Here is an 18,825-nt window from a genome sequence, read left to right as displayed (position 1 = left end):
ACATAGCTGCCAACTTTGGAGGATAAGAATTAGGGAGGTTTTTGGGCAGATCCAATTCAGTACGAAATAAAAAGTATGAATAAAATAAAATTCCGTACGAATATAAAAGGAATTTTTGTAAAAAAAATGTAGGAATTTTTTATTACTAGGATTTTCTTCTTTGCAAAAAACGTGAAATTGTGCAAGATACTACAGAGTAATGTCAAGTCACCAACCAGTGGATTAAATTATATGGACAAGGTGCATGTTTGGTTTAGTAGTGGATTAAACTATGGGCATGTCATTACTACTCTCAAATCAAATCAAGCCAACAACAGCAAAAAAAAAAAAAAAAAAAAAAAAAAAAAAAAATCACCATTGGGCCTGAAACAGGACATATGGTCAAAGCAGGAACAAGTGCTCTAGACAGGTTTGGATGTCAAAAGGCTGAACTGATGCTCGCTGGGTTGAATGGTGAATTTTGCGTTTTCGCCTACCAAAAATAATATTTTTTCCCCGATATGATGCAATGGAGACAATTTACATTAAGCTTATGACATTATTTTGGAAATTAGAAATGAAACCACTTTTTTTCCAGGTAAATTCCTTGGGAATAATTTTATCCCCCCAAAAGTTTGGATTTTTTTATACAATCACGGTCAAAATGTGGGAGATATAAGAATTTTTAAATCTGGAAAATGGAGTAGAAATTTGGGTGCTTCCCAGAAAATCTGGGAGACTTGGTAGCTATGAAATATGCCGTAAGCAATGTTTTGTATAGTATTACTTACTCTTTGTTCTAAGGAAGCAACTTTATTTCGATGGATCTTTTCTTTAGTTTCCAACATCTCTTCCATCTGTTTGTGAGTTGACTTCAATCTCTCCAATTCAAGCTTCAATTCAAACTTTTGACGCTTGTCTAAATCTTTCAATCTCTCTAAATGACGTTGTTCAGTTTCTGCAAGTTGAGCCTGAAAATATTTTATAACTAGTATATTTAATGTTTCACTGAGTACAAATAGATTCTGAATAAAAGTTTAAAAAAAGGTAAATACTACAGCAGGATGTTACATATCTGATTAGCAATTATATATGTGCATGTGTTAATAAAAAATTAAATAAAACAAATACATGGAACAATATCAATATAAAAGAACACTTAATAACCTGTAAATTCTGTACTTTGCGCATCAGTTGCTGATTTTCAATTTCCATCCCAGAGAGAGATTTCCCTAATGCAGTTCGCTCAAGCACAGATCTGGTTGCAAGCTCTTCGGTTTTTTGTCTCTCTCTTTCAACCTAATAAGAATATATGTAAAATATTTAGAGAGAAACATCTCTAATTGCAAAAGTTTTTTCACATCTGGTTTGTAGTGTTGAATCGAATAAAGTACACACCTTATCGAGAGCTTTCTTAAGGATACCAATTTCTGTATCAGCTTTAATTTTCATTTTTTCAGCATGAGTTCGCATCTCATCATTTTTCACCATACCCATCCTCAGTACAGTAAGCTGCTCTTCTAACACAATTTTTTCTCGTTCCAGTTCTTTCATGCGATCCCTGGTTTTCTTTTCTAAACCTTCACTGCAAGATATTGCCTTAAACAACGAAAACAAGATAATAATATAATACTCTACTATCTAGATAATGCCTTAAAAATGAAGCAGTGGACAAAAAATGAAATGAAAGGATATATAGTTAAACCCCTTTTATATCTCACTCCTTTCATGGTTTGTATACTATTATTTATATTCATACATATCACATTTAACTTCATGTCCAATATCTGAAAATATTTTGTAGATTAAAAGACTTTGGAAATCGATAGAAAAATTGACTTTGTTCTGGTAATACTGTTCTCCTGAAGATGCCAACTATTTCATACCATGCACCACCCAGGCTCTATCGACTACTGTTTTGTGAGCTGAATGAAATTCTTGAACAGGCCAAATCAGCCAAAAAGCTAGTGTTATAAGTGACCTTATTACTTTTCCTATGACATTTAAGTACAGATGCGTACAGTGTAGGTTACTATAGTCTTCCTCAAAAAAATTTTTTTGTAATATTTCCTAAATTTGTAAATAGTTTTCAAGTAATAGAATATAATTTAAATGGCAGGGGTTCATAATGTGTTGTTCTCTATGGACCCCTTATGTCACTAAAACGAAAGCTAAAGATTCCTTTAGAGGAAACTGCTTTTTTCATGGAATGTTTCTAAGGACCCTGTGGTTAAGAACCCCTACTTTATTGCATATGTAAGAGATCCAATACACAATAGATAAAAAATTATTTTCAAACTGGTCCTAATCTCTTGATTAGCCAGATTCTAACCTGCTTGAGACCCTTGATCACTGAAGTGGGGGATGGCGGAATTATATTATAGGAAATAATTATATTATATTAAACTATTTTCTTTGACAATTAATTGATCTGCTGGGAGCTATAAAGACAAAACTTGAAAAAAAAAGTTCATGCAACTATGCAAGAGGTTTTCAAACTGAGGCATGCCTCTCTTTGGAAGAGCAGAAGCTTCATGAGGAAGGCACAAAAAATTCCAAGTTATTAAAAGCACTTAATGGAATGCAAAATATCTACCAAAAAACATCATAAACATACCGTTTGAGATTTCATGAGCTTCAAGTCCATATCAGATATTTTCAATTCAAAACTATGAATTTGCTTGCGTAGATCACTAATTTGTTCATTATATGTTTGGTTTTTTTGCTTCAATTCATGATTATTTTTCCTGAAAAGAAAAATTGACATAAGAAAAAATTATTATTCTAAACTAGGGCTGGTCTGATGGGTTGATTAATCGATCATTTGTTAATGGCAGTCAGAAATTTTAGTTCAGTTAATCAACTTAATAAAAATTTTAATAGATTTATTTGACTAAACCAATTGAGTGTCTCCAATTATGTTACTATACATAACATTTCAGATAAGTGATCATAAATATTTGAATCAATATTTTGATCAAGTTTTTTTGACATGAAGAAACAAGTTGATTCAACAAAAACTAGAGATTTATAAATTACTGATTTAAAAAAAAAAAAAAGACAAGATCAAAGTTGAGAAATTCCAGGATATGACAAGCATGTGCAGCATATTGTGCTTTTTATGCCAGAGACATGAATGTGCAAATTTTCCCTTTTGGGTTTATTACTGGTTGGATCACTTACTTTGCTAAGTTTTGCAAGAAATGCAAATGTGTATCTTGTATTGAAACACATTTTAGAAGAACAACTTCCATAGAGTAACATGGGCAGAGTAAACATTCAAAAGCAATTTTCCAAGTTCTAGAAATTTGCATATTCATGTTTCTGGCAACGGGGGAACAATATTAAATAGCTTTAAGCAGGTGGCCTTTATTTGTTAATCTATTTCTATATTTATTTACACCCATTCAGTGGATAGATGTGTGAAATGAAAAGAATATGTTTCACAGTATCAATTAATATTACATAGTTACCAACACTACGTTTGCTATGAATGAATAACATTTGAAAACATTTTATTAAAATTTAATTAACCTATCAATTTTTTTTTTATTAACCAGTTAAAAATTTTAATGGATACCCAGCCCTGCTCTAAACATGAGAATTTCTCATTCTCAATGAGAAATGTTTGAATACATAAAACAGTTTTTTTCCTGTTAAGAAAAAAAAAAAAAAAAGACTACCATAATTTCCATATATAATGTATAATACGCAGATACACATATCTATCAATTTTCCGACAAAATATCATTGTATAGTCTGCAGCAGTGTATAATCTACATTCGAAAATTTCATTCATTAATAATGAAATCATAAGAAATAGAAGGGGTTTATTACATGTTTTTTGGAAAGAATTTGATTTTTATACCAATGTTTATACACCATTTATAAATCAAGAAATTTTTTTTTCTTCAGAAAATAGTTTTTTCAGTTATTCCAACCACACAAGAAAATAAAAATCTGTCTATAAGATGATGTGGTACATATTTTGCTTTGAGAAATTGTTTTCTTAATTTATAATCCACAGCTTATACACACGAAAATACAGTGTTAATGTTTTTATGAGCTTTAATTTTATTTGAAAATAAGTAGAAAAGAGACCAAATATGTTAACCAAATATACATTTCAAAACATAAGAGTTCACACCATCTCCTAAGCCAAATAGGTCATTCTTGTTTATCTAAATCTAGACTTGATAAGATTGCATAATGTGTGACCCCTTGCCAGCTGGGTAGCTCGTGATGCAGATCATTGAGGCCAGGAAAACTGATCAGATGCTGTGCTGAAAGCAAATCTATCATTCTAAATTTTTAGAAAATTTATTGAACTTTTCCTGAATAATGTAAATATAACATTTACTGTGTTAGCAGGTATGCCAGGAAACAGCCAGGGAGACCAGCATGCCAAGATATCTGTATTGTCTGGCATGCTGAAAAATTTGATAACAGATTCTGGGAAATTCTTATATATCTGAACTCTAAGAATCGATTAAATTGTCGGAATCAAACCTTGACCGTTCTCTGCATTTCAGAATCAAAAAATGTTTGATAGAGTGAAAACCCATTACTTTATTCATTACCTATTGAGTATTTAAAAAAAATTGTTATTAGTCTTAGTTATAAATGTATCCCATGATCTTTATCGAACTTAACTTTTCCTGGTATGCTGGGAATGGACTAGATTCCAATATTTAAAAAGCTGGTTTCCCCAGAGTTCTATGGCATGCTAGCTAATATGGGGGAGGGAGGATATGGTAAGTTAATCCCTTATTTTATAATTTACCGGTTAGAATAGTTCATTTATCAGCTGAAACCTTATTTTTTTCCTTAGTGGTTTCACTATTTTTAATTCATAGAGACTAATTCAAAACATATTACTTTAATTACATCAGGAACGATATCAACTCTGATCACAATTTATCATGAACAATTCATAGCTTATTCAGAACTCTAAAGAAGCATAATTAAAATGGGAAATAATAATTACTTGACGATAAATATATTAAAACCTGATATAACCACCTGACCATCTTGGTAAAGCATTTGCAATGCCTAACAAAAAAATACAGTCCCAAATACAAACAATGTGCATTAACCACTTTACGATTAAGGAGGACATAATATTGCATCCAAACGCCAGTAGAATAAATTCAAACAAGTTCTATGATTTCTTTCTTCTCTCCTCATCATGTGAAGCTTTGTTGTAACCCCATGATACAAAGATTTTTTTATCTCTGATTTTTTCCCCATATCTGATGTATCCTTCTACTATATGCATGTAAGAGCGAAAGAGAACAGGTAGGGTGAGGGTGAGAAGAGAAATATATACTTCGTACCAACTCCCTTATCTACTATACTGTTTCCCTTTCACTTGTTTTTTTCCTTCCTTCTCTTCCTTTTTTTACTTCTCTTTCTTTTCCTTTTCTAAACTGTGGCTAGGTTAGGACAAGGTTACAGTATTTATTGCCGATTCATGAAATAGAGATCATCCAAATTTCTTGCTAATAGCTTATAAGCTAAAGAGGTTAAGTGTGTGTTTTAGTAAGGTCACCACTTACATACAGTGACCCAACTAACTTACCTGAGTGCACTGTTTAGATTCGTTATCTCATAAGTGATTTATAATCAAAGCCAAACATAATTGAGTTTCAGTAATTTATATGCCTGAAAAGTGCTTTTGAGATAGTCAGTTTAGATGGGTTCTAATGTAAATTTGTCAAATTACAAAACTTAAAAAAATCTATCTAAGATTTCATAAATAAAACATTGTAAGGACGAGAGAACTAACTTCAATTTATCGATTGTATTTTCCAAGCGAGATTTCTCTTGCCCACACATGGAATGTGCCTTTTTTATATGAGAATAGTCTTTGCTAAGCTGCTGGATAGTTGAAGTAGATTCACTCAACAAATTCTGCAAGTCGCCAGTCTATAAGAAAAGTAAAAAATATTCACTGTTGGCATAAATTGAAAGGAAAAAAATCATGGTATACTAGAATTAAACTGCAAAGTTTTCACGTTTTTTGGCCGATGTGAAGTATATTTTTTGTCTTTCGATGTTTCGTTCCCACGAGCGGCAAACATTTTCAAGAATTACGTAATGGCGGGCAAAAGGATACTACTAATGCCTACTCCCTGCTTGAGTCTTGCTGCCTCGTCTGTATTGGTTTGTTGAGCCAGAATTTTCCCATTGGCCGAAGTTGTTTATAAGGGCTCTGGATAATGCTTAGGTTTCAATCTCATCATTTTAAAATGGGAAACCAAGCACTGTTGAGATTTTCATCCTCTTCCTTTCTGTTGAAACAGTTCTTGTGTTTTTGAATTTTAATTGCTTCTCTAAAAATACGTGGAAAATATCTAATGGATAGCAATTGGGTGTTCACGAAGAGAATTTTGTGATCCTTGGTCAGGGCATGCTCTGCTACGGCTTAGAAAAAAGATGCACACAGACAGATATCTGAACCAGATATGGAGTCTAATCACCATCCTGCCCAGAAGCAAGGAAAGCTCTGGTGGAAAGAGCAAGAAGAATCTGTAAGCCAGAACATTTTGATGAAGAAACATTACACCTGATTGTTTAGGACCTTCCAGGCCAATGGATACACTACAGGGGATGTAATGAGGGCCATTCATCCAAAAACGCCTTACAGAAAGCAGAAGAACCAGCAACTGGAAAAGCATTTCTCCCTTACATTCCTCAAGTTACGGACAGAATTGGATGACACCTGAAAAAATTTGACATCAAGACCATTTTCAAGCCAACCAAAACCTAAGTGAATGCCTCAGGTCGGCCAAAAATCAACAGAACGGGCTAAAAACAGCTGGGGTTTACCGTATTCCACGCAGTTGTGAAGAAGGGTACATATGCACTACAAAAAGATCGATATCGAGACCAGATTAGTCGAGCACAAACAAAATTGTAGACTGGGTCAGGTTGATAAGTCAGTCGTAGCAGAGCATGCGCTGACCAAGGATCACAAAATTCTTTTCGTGAACACCCAAGTTCTATCCTACAACATAAGATATTTTCCACGTATTTTTAGAAAAGCAATGAAAATTCAAAAGCACAAGAACTGTTTCAACAGCAAGGAAGAGAGGATGAAAATCAACAGTGCTTGATTTCCCATTTTAAAAATGATGAGATTGAAACCCAAGCATTATCCAGAGCCCTTAGGTACAACTTCGGCCAATGGGAAAAATCTGGCTTAACAGACCAATCCTGATGAGGCAGGAAGAAGGTGCAAGTAGTAGTTTTTTGCCCATTACGTAATTCTTGAAAATGTTTGCCACTCGTATTAACGAAACGTTGAAAGACAAAAACTACTTCACATTGGACAAAAAACCAAAAACTTTGAAATTTAATTCTAATTTACACGATGGCCAAGAAAGCCTTTTCTGTTTCGCATGGTATACTGTTGAGCCTCTAAATAATGAAGTTATATAATTCCATCAAAAAATGTATATATTTAGTAATTATCTCTATTCCAAAAAAAAAAAAAAAAACCAAACAACAACAACAAAAGAGGAAGAGGTTCAGCAGATTACTCAATCTCACAGGATACTAATATGCACCAGTGTTGCAGCATATCATCTGAAGAATTTATTTGCTGATCATGAGATGACTACTCTGAGACCCACGCATTAGGAGGTGTATGTAAGGGGACGAGAGATGATGTCACAGGAGTGTCAGAGGGTGAGCAATGATGCCACATATTATATATATGACCATTTTTACATTTACTTCTTCAGAGGTGTATATTCTAGTTTAATAACAGTTTATGAATAATGAATCGGAAAAGAGGCATAACAAGAGCAAAATGGATCAAATACAGTTATTTGAAATCAATCAGATTTAAAATGTTAAAAATATTTCATTGAGAAAATATTGATACTTCAAACAATGCACTGACTTTTTTCTCCATGACCTCCTCATTGTTTTTAAATTTTTCGACAATGGTTTTCAACCTTTCCACCAGCATATGGAGAGAGCTGCAGTTTATTTCCGACTTTGAAAGTGAACTCTTCAGTTCCTCTATTTTTGAGAGGAGTGTCTGAAAAAATACAAACATACTTTTAATTCTCATAAGTTTTCAGCAAAATCTTAAGAGAGATAACTGATTTAGAAAAGCAAATACAGGAATGGGCATTGCTGATTTAGGTTTTGATTAACCTAAGATGACTATAAAGTAAAATGGACAAATTTACCATATTGGCAATGCAACTGGCAGGAAATCTGGACATTCAGAATCATTTTTTAATACCTGAATTCACACATTTCGGGGCAGAAAAGCAAGAAATTTCCACATTTGTTCAAAAAGAAAAAAAAAAAACCGCTAATGAACAGGAAAATTGAGTAGCATTCAAAAGAAAATCTACACAGGGATAACAGTAGCAGATGTCAGATTGATCTAAAGTTCCTTGAAATGCCACACTGACCAAACTATATTTCAATACTCTAAATATTCAGTTATTTTGAAAGGCAGTGCTGTCTTAACACATGGGCCTACCCGGACACGGCCTGGGGGCCTCAAGGAAAGAGGAGCCTCAGAGAAATTAGAGAACCGGTTAAAATTTTCGAAAATTTGTCAGGTAGGGCCTCCGAAAAATCACTTGGCCCGGGGGCACATCATGCTCTTAAGATGGCCCCTGTTGGAAGGAGGTAAAAAGAAAAGCTAACCTCACCGGACAAAAATTAAATTTTTATAGAAATCATGAAGAACCTTTACTAAGATTTACTCTGGCCTTTTACCTCCATCTCAGAGTTTTTCTCAGAAATTTGTTCTTCCATTTCAGTCTTCAGACCTTCCAATTCTCGAATTACCATTTCTGCCTTGATTACCTTGGCTTCTAATATATCTTTTGCTTCAATGAGAATTCTATGCTCTTGTTTTAATTTAGCTTCATTTTTCTTTAGTTCAGATACTTTATCCTGGAATTAAAAAATATAACTCATAGTAATTATTTTATTTTTTAGCCAATTCACAGTGGCACTTGCATATTATTTTAAAAACATGAAATTTTAAAATTAATGTAGATGTTACATAAGTTTTAGCATCAGCTGGAAGTCTAAGTCTTGTCATGTATTTAATAAGTATATCTTATTGGAATATAACCTAAACATATGGATCAACTTATCTAGAGTACTAATAATAATAAGACAACATTACATTATCCTCATGAGCATTCCTTTTTAACATCCAGAATATCACAAACCTAAACCGTATGATGCTCATTCTGAGAGAGAGTTGTTTGTTTCCTCACACATAAAACTAATTTAAAGACATTTATGTATTAAAATTTTCATTTGTAACATCAGCTATTTATATTTTTAGAAATATTAATAAATATAGAATTACAATCTAAATACAATAATTTTATTTAAAAAAATCTGTGTTTAAGAAAATTCAAACGCAATCTATTTTGCCTGATGAACTTTTTACAGTGTTCAAGGAAACAAAGCTACAAACTTAATACAATAAGATTTAAGATAATGACATTTTGATTGTATAAATTTATAAAAATGTTTTATCGATGAGATCAGAAAAGTAGCTGGAGTTAACTGGATGGCTAAAGCATCAGACTGAATAACATGGAATGATTGAGAGGACACCTTCATCCAGTAGTGGATTGATGATAAAAATGCTTTTACTACAACATTCATAACACCCCCAAATAATTTTGTGCAAAGCAGTTAGCTTACTGGCCAGAAAATAAGCCAGCAACCAAAATCAGCATAACAATTTGTACAGTAGTCTAAAAAAAATATTTGTTCTATATAATTTGAGCAGCTAAATAAAATAATTGTCAGCTATATATATATAAATTTCTTAAATTGCCTTCTGAAGAGGGCCCCCCTCCTAAAAAAAAGATTACCCATTTCATTCTTACATGAATACATATATTTTCAGTTCGAAAAGGACAGACAGCAGTTTCAATTCATAATGAATTAGGCCAGTGAATCAAAAACAAAACTGATACAATTGAGTACAAAGGAAACAAGTTTGAACACACACACACAATTACTTCATAGAATATATAATATATATATTGTAAGTTCCTTTATTTCCTACAAACATTGTGAAAACAGCTAAGTCTCCAAACATTTTCCACAGTATGATAAAAAAAATAATAAAAAATTAGTGTATTTGTCATAAATAATATTTTTCTGTTTCTTTGAATTAAAAACAAGCAAAAAGTTTTTACAGTTACCTTACATAAATCTAATAAATTTTTGTACTGTTTTTTGAGTAATAAATACAAGGCCATAACAGGCAGATCTGTAATCTGAGGTGATTTTTGGTATCACTTCAGATTATTGAGACAAGACTTCATTGTAAATGGGGATAAACTACAGAAATAAAATAAAATGATATTTAAGAAAAATGACAACATTAACAAATGTTGTAGGGGAGATGTAGGAAACAAACTTACTAGAGAGTTGCTTTTAAGTGATTCAGTACATTGCAGAGATTTCAAAAGACTTGTATTTTCTTCCTTCAGCCTTTTTATCTGAAATTCAAATGTTTGAATTTTGTTTTCAAGCTCCAATATTGTGCTCTTGCAAGATGTAACTTGGTTCTCAAAATCTTTATTAGCTGAAAATAATGTATATATATGTATAGACTGTACACATATCACACATACTAGCTATGGGACGAATATTCGGCTGCTATTTGACCCTTTTTCCAAATTTAGCCAAATAATGCTTAGGTATTCAGCCAAATTTCATGTAACTCTAGATACATCAAACAAATTTTAAAAAATTATATTAATTGGAATTTTTTCCATAAATTCAAAATTTGCAAGTCTCAAAAGTTTGAAGTTTTGGATATTCTGAGGCGATTAAGAATTACTTCGCTAAATCTTCAATCTTACTGTTTTCGTCAAGAATGAGTTTTGCTTCATCCCTACACACGAGTAATTTTAGTTTGAAGAGGACTTGCCAGGCATTTGTAGACTGAGGACTTCGGTGGGTCCCCAGGCCAAAATTTTTCACAGGCTCCTCTGTAGTAAATTTATTAGTGGGAAAAAATCATTGTCATATTGAGTCCGCATAGGCTAGCAATCTCCCTGATAAAAATGTTATGGGCCTTGCCAGCTCTAATCTGTAATGAATAAAGCTTGTCTAACGAATAAAGCAAGTAAGAATACATAGCACCAAAGAAAACAAGAACATTTCTTTAAATGAGAATTCTATTTTAATGTTAACTTCAATTGAATGTCTCCATGCAAGTAAAGAACACTATCCAAGTGGGAGGCAGGACAAGTCTCCCAGGGACAGATCTTATATTTTCTTAATTTTTTACTCCACATTATATATAGTACATTTACCATTAAATAAATATATAGGGAGGCCCCCCCCCACCCGAAATACGTTTTCTATTGTTTTTTGGATAATCTGAGTTTTTGGTAATTTGAGGTAGTCTCTATCCTGTTTACCTTGGATTAGAGAGACTCTACTGTATATTTTGTGTATCCCCTTTCTGTGAAATTTCTAGGACAAGGAAAACATGAAAATGAGATCCTACTGCAATAAAGTGAAAATGAGCATGAATTACACAAGTTCACTAACTGAAGTATGTACCCAGACAAGATACGTATTGAGCCACTGAAAGAGGAAAAAAAGATAAAACATCTAAAGAGAGGAAAAAAAAGAGTAAATTTTATAATGCATCATTACTTAAAAGTGAATAGTAGTTCACATTTTCTTTCCATTGGATGCAAAATTGCAACGAGTATTAAAAAAAAGACCCTGTAAGTAATATCAAAACACGTACAATATTATATCATCACTAAATTTTTGATTGCCAGTATCATGGCAATAGAAATCTTTCAATTACCAATTTTTTAATATTCATTGTAATAATAAATTGCATAAAGGCCAATATATATAATTTGAAATGACTAATAATTTCCAATTAAAAACACAAATTTTATTTATAACTGTGATAAATTTTAAGAAAATTGATATTCGGCCAAATCACTATTCGTCCCATCCTTAATTCATATATACATCTTTGCAAATCAATTTGTGAAGAACTTCTTATAGACATTCAAAATAAACTCAGGCACACAAACGTTAATTAAATACTTTGGATATACTATAATTTATTTTAAGCAGAAAACTGATAAACAGATATTCAAATTAGTAAAGATTAAAAATGTTTAAAAAATATCTCTTTTACAAATCATTATTTATTAAAAGAAAACAAGGCTTCCGTACTCTCCTACATAAATATATAAATGCATCTTAAAATTTGGTTCTCATAATCTTGTTATATAATAATAAATCACCTTTTAGTGTTATTTCAGCTTCTCTTTGCAGAGTCTGTATCTTTATTATGCTATTTCTGTATTCTTCTTTAACTGCCTCAAGTTGTCTCTGAAGTTTTTTTACATCATCTTTTAAGTCATCCTATTTACAAGAACAATTTCTATCACTTATTTTAATTCTAAAAATAAATTTTATTCCATATATATAATAAAAATTCCTGAATTCTATGAGGAAACAAGTTACTCAGGCTTCCTACTGCACTATCTATCCCCTGATGATCAATCATATCCAGTTAAACCTCATTATCAGTTCTGTTACCTTCAATTTTATTTACAAGGTATGTTGATTCTATAAAGTCCTCAACTCAAGCTCTTCTTATTTTGCAGAAGATGAAATACCATAAGACCCTGGATACATATGTTGCTCAAACTCAGTCACAAAAAAATCTCTTAAGAAAAAAAAATCAGTCCCAAGAAGCTTTCATATATAAGATGCTTGTTTCACACTTGAAATGAATAGAAATCAACCATGTCTACCAGTGCAACTACTATGGGCTGCTGTGCAGTCACGTGGGCTGAACCCTTTGGTTTATTCATGATGAAGATCCAGATTCAAAACCAGTTGGTGAAGTAGTAATGGTTGGCTGAAGTTGGTTTTCCAACTTTGAGGCATGAATACAAGCTGGTGTCCCATTTTAAAAAGTCTCTGCAGAAAGCAGGCAGACCTTCAACGCGATACTTATATAGCATGAAAATTCTGCACATTTACCATCTTCACTTCAAAGAACACAAAACAAGCATAACTCTAACAACATAATCAATAATTACATTAGGGGCCACACATACAACTCAGAACACACATTCCGAAATGCACAGATTCATTAGAAATTCTGCAGAGGAATGTGTACAAGTTGCATGTACAGTTAAATAGTAGTACTAGTGCAACTACTAAGATTTTCAGCTCACTGCTACGCACTCAAACCCAGCCATTACACTGAGAAAAAGAAAAAAAAAATCAAATGCAATAAAACTCCTCTTAACAGACATCCCTCTTTTACAGACAAATAATAATTTCTCCTTTTATAATAGAAGCACATTTCAAACCCCTGATCAACGGTCCCTCCTGCCTTTTGTGGACAATTTTTTTTGTCTTACTTGTGTCTGCAAAAGGTTTTACTGTAAAAAGAGCACAAAAAGAGAAACAAGCACAATTTCCAAAATCCATCCACTAGAGATGTTACTTACTCGTTCTTTCTCCATGTTGTTACATTTCTGCTTGAAATCTTGCAAGGCAGATATTATCAATTCATTATTTACATCATAGGCACTCAGAGCAGTAGATGGGCGAGACATGGGTGAGTTGCTTGAAGGACGAACACGATCCATTAATGGAGTAGATTCCCCTAATGGTGGACCTACATTTTTTCCAAAGTTAGTTGGAGAGTTTGGTTTCGAAGAATATGAAAAGGGTGTCAATAAATGACTGCTGCCATGAAAGCCACTATCAGAACCAAGACCAAGGGATGAACGTAATGAGAGATGAAGAGACAATAGCCTGTTTTCAACTGCTCGTCTCTCAACTTTGTAAGAATACAAAAAAAAATCAAATTAAAAGCTTCAAGCGACGAGTTTACGACAACTTGAAATAAAAATTACACACACTTGAAATAGTTATTTTTGCATATATATATACGTGATACTTTACACATCGTGAAATCAAACTGGCCAGAACTCAGCCAACGAAAGCATTACACACTTTATATATATAATAGGAATAAAATTGTGGTGTGTGAAAAATCTAACGATACGAGGAAATAGCTAAAGTAGCTTTTTAAATGACAAAAGCGGTAGTGCTGCTCACTTGTTCATTTAAAAAATAAATATACACAAAAGGTAATTATTTGAATGAAAAAAGAACACAAGATGGAACTTATGCAGTGGGTTATCAGAGGAACCCACTGCATGGTTCGAAAAAAACAAGCGCTTCTGAAGGGTGGCTATGCCTGACTGCACTAAAAATGCTAACTCAGTAGGGAGAATAACTTCGTTATTATGATCATTAGTAACTTCAATCTACATACTGAAATTTTTTTGATCTGAATTTTTCAAGTAATTTTCAATGAAACAAATCAGCAATTGTTAGCAAAAGTTTGGTTAATACAACAATCTATTAAAGAATAAATCTTATTGTTGAATTTAAGATAAGTTCTTATACTTTCATAAGTAATGTATGCAGTAAAACCTTGCTACAACGATACTCAATAAATTTCTCAACAATATTTTTTCAAGTCTTGTTTGGAAATGCAAATGTAATCTAATGTTGAACAGCTGCGTCTCTATATAATGATATATATTTCACTGAATGCTTCGTGTTCATCAGAAAAGATCTCCGGTGATCTTTTAATGAATTCTTTTTCCATTATCATGTAACATTTCATCATGATTAATAAACTTTTTCAGTAAAAAACAACCAGATAATCTCTCTACAACAATGTAATCAATTTGCAATAAGTCAAACTTTGATAACTTGAATATCTGTTTAAGTCAAGGTTTTTATTCGGTCCCAGAAATTTTTCTGTATTTTAGTGTTAAAATTTTGAACTGAAAAGAGCTCTGAATGCATTGAGAAGAGAAAAACGCACAAAAACTTTCTTAACTCTTATCTATAAAGAAGTGACTGCAGACAGGCTGGTCACATAATAGGGTGATTTTTGTATTATGTCTATGGAGCCTATTGTCCTTTCCAAAGCAAAGAAAAACTGGCCGTGAAGATAAGTTGGCCGGGGAATAGAGGTGGCCACCTATGGAAGTTTCACTGTATTCTGTATTTCTAAATATTCTCATTCAATTAATTAAATTAGAATATTTTTCTCTCTCAAATTCTTTCATTCCCAGTAGTTTGATATATATATATATATTTTACTAATACAATATTCATTAATAGCACTGTTATCGTAATAAACTTTTTATTCCCCCTCTCTGAAATTAGATTTTCTGATAAATCGAAGTTTTTTGTCAGCTACTACACATTTGATTTATCGAGATTTGACAATTTTTTCTTGCTTCACTGAGTACTGTTATATTAAGATTTCACTGTATATATGTGCACATTGTATAAAAAATACTATATAACTGTGTAGATAAGAAAGAGGCCCATATTATATATTATACACAAATACTATAGAAAAGAAATTACACATACCATCTTGTTTATTCAACTGTGACTGCATTTCAATGACTTTTCCTTCAGATGCATTTAGTTTCATCCTTAAATCATGTCCTTCACTGACAGCTTCAGACAAAGCTTTCTCTAGGTTCAGGCGATACTCTGCTTGAGTTCTTTCTCCAGATTCTGCTTCAAGTATAGAAGCATCCAGCTCCTCACTTTGAAGTTTCAACTTGTGCTCAGATCCTTGAAGTTTTCTTTGCAAATTCATCGCTTCTTTTAAAGCAGCTTCTTTTGCAGCTTCTGCTGTTAACACCTAGTGAAAAATATTAGAAGAAACTGAATCGCATCTTCCAATTTTCATGGCATTTTGGTCATGAAATGACATTAGTGAAATAAAGCAAAATAGTTCTCATTGAATGGCTTGTTGCATTTTTGGAGTCAGATCTTTTAACCAATCTATGAATCTATCGGCCATAACATATTCATACTGATATTTTGTTTCAAACATACGAAAAAACTTTACTTAATAACACTCAATACATGAAGAGGATTTTTTTGTTTCGAGGATGAGAACTTGAAAGAACAAAGGTGATTCTTTTTACCTTTTGCTTTAGTTTAATAATTTCATTCTTTAGCTCCGTTTCATTTTCCTCCTCCTTAGCAAGAATTAATTGCATTTCATCAAGCTCACGATCTTTTGATTCATTTGTTAATTCCAGTGTTTGAATTCGTCGTCTAAGAACCTGGATCTCTCGTTTGGCCTCAAGGTGAGACTTCTCCAAAACATGCAGAGATGCTCCAATGTCTACAGCATCTTGTGGGTGGGTGATAATCTCTGCCATATCTATAAAAGTTGCACATATTCTATACATTTCCTAGCATAAATGATTCATTCATAAAGTTTTAGTTCAATGAAATTTCAAGAAAGAAAAGAAATTTGAATTAGTATTAGTGATGCATAAGACATATAAGTGTGGGTTGCATTAATGAACTTGGGGGGGGGGGTTTACAAGAGATTCTCAAAAATGAATAATGTTTGAACAAGGAATTTAATTTTCACAACATAAGTAAAAATATGTCAAAACTAAACAATACCGCAAGACTCTCTTAGCTGAACAGCTATTCACTATACATGTGTGTATATATCATAATGTAATTTTATCTAATTATACATGTGCTATAATCAATAGATGATATTATTTATACAGGGGATTCAGAAAGAATCCAACAGATTTTAAAATATTTTTAAAAATTAAAAATACAGAACGCGATGAGTAGTATGGGAATGTAAATGTTTATATTTAATATTATGAACAATGAACCAGTCAAGTGGTTATGACGGCGTTTGCTGTCGCTGCCATACGTTATGTTGGTGCCTACGACGGCATTTGCCGACGCGCAGACTTTTTTCGGTCTTTTTGACCAGTCAAGTGGTTAAGATGGCATTTGCCGTCGCTGATATACGTAATGGTGTTGCCTACGACGGCATTTGCTAACACACAGACTTTTCGGTCTTTTTCACTAGATATGACTAAATAATTTGTCATACATGTGCTGCCATTTCTGTACAGCCATCCTTCTATTTTATTATCTCATCACTAGATGGAGTTGACAATTATATTTCAAGGTCTGAGATTATTATTACTATTATCTTTGTCATGCTTTGCAAAGCTGCATCCCCATAATTTTTGTTTCAATTTCCAACTCCCTTGCGAAGATGCATCTGTTTTATTACTCATATATCTTTTAGCAAAGGTTCAACTACTATGGTTCCACATAAATCCATCAACAGCATTTCTTTTAGTCACAGGACATTATGACCGCCCCTCCCCACTTTTAGGGTGTCATATTATGTCTCGACACATTCAAGCTATAAAAAAAGATGCTATAAAAAAATATTTTAATATTTCAAACTTCCAAGAAAAGGAAAAAAAAGGGAAAAAGTGCACGCATCTTCAAAAAAAAGTGGGCACTGCGGGTAACGCTCTGAGAAATTAATTGGACAGTTGACTGGTTAATAATGCTAGCATGTCTCATTTATAAAGTTCTTTTGATGAAGTGAAGTCATTAAAAATGTCGGAAAGGCTTAAAAATATCTTATAGAGGGGAGGGTGAGGTTAAAATTATGGTGGGAGTATATTAGAAAATACTCCTGTATTTGCTAAAACAATTTTGTACAATAAAGAAAGGGTGATTGCGCCAAAAATATGAAAATATTATAATAATGCAATTCAAATAACATAACAAATCAACTAAAATTATTCTTCCAACAAAAAGAACCCGAAAATATTTCTACATTGGGTCCTGCATTTGACAATAGTGACCCTGAGTTTGGTTACCCACTTTGCACCATCAGAACGTGCAAGATAGGCATTCTGTCCTAACTTGCAGCTCTGTTGATGATGCCCTCCACAGGATTCACAGTTTGCATGTGGGTAGTTTGAAATTTTATATAATTAAAAGTTCTGCTAACTAAATATTGAAAAATAATTTGATTTCATTAAAATCAGTGTGAGTGGAAATAAAAACACATTAATTAACAAAAAAAAAATCAAGAATGTCCGTAAAAACAGGAGATATGGTCATGCTATGCAAGGGGTTCGCCGATAAAATTCTTGTCAAAAGAGGGGTCATGCTTCAAGAAGTTTGGGAACTACTGTTGTAAAACTATAAATGCTATTAACTCTCCAGCCGTGGGCGGTTTTCGAATTTCATTGTACAAAATCATGGGGCACTTCATCCGCTATGTATATAGAATGCGATAATAACATGCCCAGCAAAATTTTACACAAAATGACATTCATTTTGCCCATGGCTAAAAAATTAAAGATTAATAATGTTCTGCTGAAGATATCAGTTTCTATTTGTCTTTCCTCCTGAACCGATTAAGGGTTTTTTATACTTTCCTTCTGCTTCTTACTGCCTCTCCCCTCCATCAGATGAGAATGATACTGTAATGGTCTATACAGATTCATCAATGACAGTGGTTTTCCAGAATTATTTTGCAGATGGTAGCTAGAAACATATGAGTGGGAGCTCATGTGCAGAGTATGGTATTATATAAATTTCAGCCAGTAATTATAAAATTTTGCCCGGTGCTCAACTAATTAATTGCAGAGTGGCTCACCCAGCAAAATGGTTCAGAGGGGAACTTTGGAAAGGACTAACCCGTTATGCCTTTTACTTCCTTTAAACCAGCAATCTGGCTATCTATTTACCAGGTTTTCTAGGCAGATTTCCACAGAAAATGTCAGTTGGCAGGCATTACTAATTTGTTATACCTTTAATAGCAAAAAGGCTTCAAAACTCAATAATTTGTATTATACAATGCCAACGTGTTCTCTCATTATCATACAGCAAATACAAGGTGATTCTTATAGAACTGCTCGATGAATCTGCTAATAA

The 18,825-nt window shown here is 32.7% G+C and overlaps 1 protein-coding gene across 2 annotated transcripts in view; it reads right to left on the bottom strand.

Annotated features, from left to right (window-relative positions):
- Window positions 1-18,825, bottom strand: part of LOC149075985 (uncharacterized) — a 73,532-nt gene that overhangs the window by 1,567 nt on the left and 53,140 nt on the right. For both annotated transcript variants that reach the window (XM_089243505.1, XM_089243507.1), the window contains 12 exons: window positions 16,023-16,264; window positions 15,454-15,733; window positions 13,497-13,831; window positions 12,273-12,393; window positions 10,410-10,573; window positions 8,728-8,907; window positions 7,889-8,029; window positions 5,768-5,907; window positions 2,597-2,726; window positions 1,378-1,578; window positions 1,147-1,278; window positions 771-950 (listed from right to left, as the gene is read on the bottom strand). In XM_089243505.1, the coding sequence (XP_089099631.1) occupies window positions 771-950; window positions 1,147-1,278; window positions 1,378-1,578; window positions 2,597-2,726; window positions 5,768-5,907; window positions 7,889-8,029; window positions 8,728-8,907; window positions 10,410-10,573; window positions 12,273-12,393; window positions 13,497-13,831; window positions 15,454-15,733; window positions 16,023-16,264 (2,246 nt within the window). The remainder of the gene's footprint in view (window positions 1-770; window positions 951-1,146; window positions 1,279-1,377; window positions 1,579-2,596; window positions 2,727-5,767; window positions 5,908-7,888; window positions 8,030-8,727; window positions 8,908-10,409; window positions 10,574-12,272; window positions 12,394-13,496; window positions 13,832-15,453; window positions 15,734-16,022; window positions 16,265-18,825) is intronic.

This window comes from Pholcus phalangioides, unplaced genomic scaffold, assembly GCF_987345545.1.
Source record: "Pholcus phalangioides strain wild (caught in Gottingen) unplaced genomic scaffold, Ppha-v1.0 ptg000015l_1, whole genome shotgun sequence".
NCBI classification, from domain to species: Eukaryota; Metazoa; Arthropoda; class Arachnida; order Araneae; family Pholcidae; genus Pholcus; species Pholcus phalangioides.
This window is presented reverse-complemented; position numbering and strand designations above follow the sequence as displayed.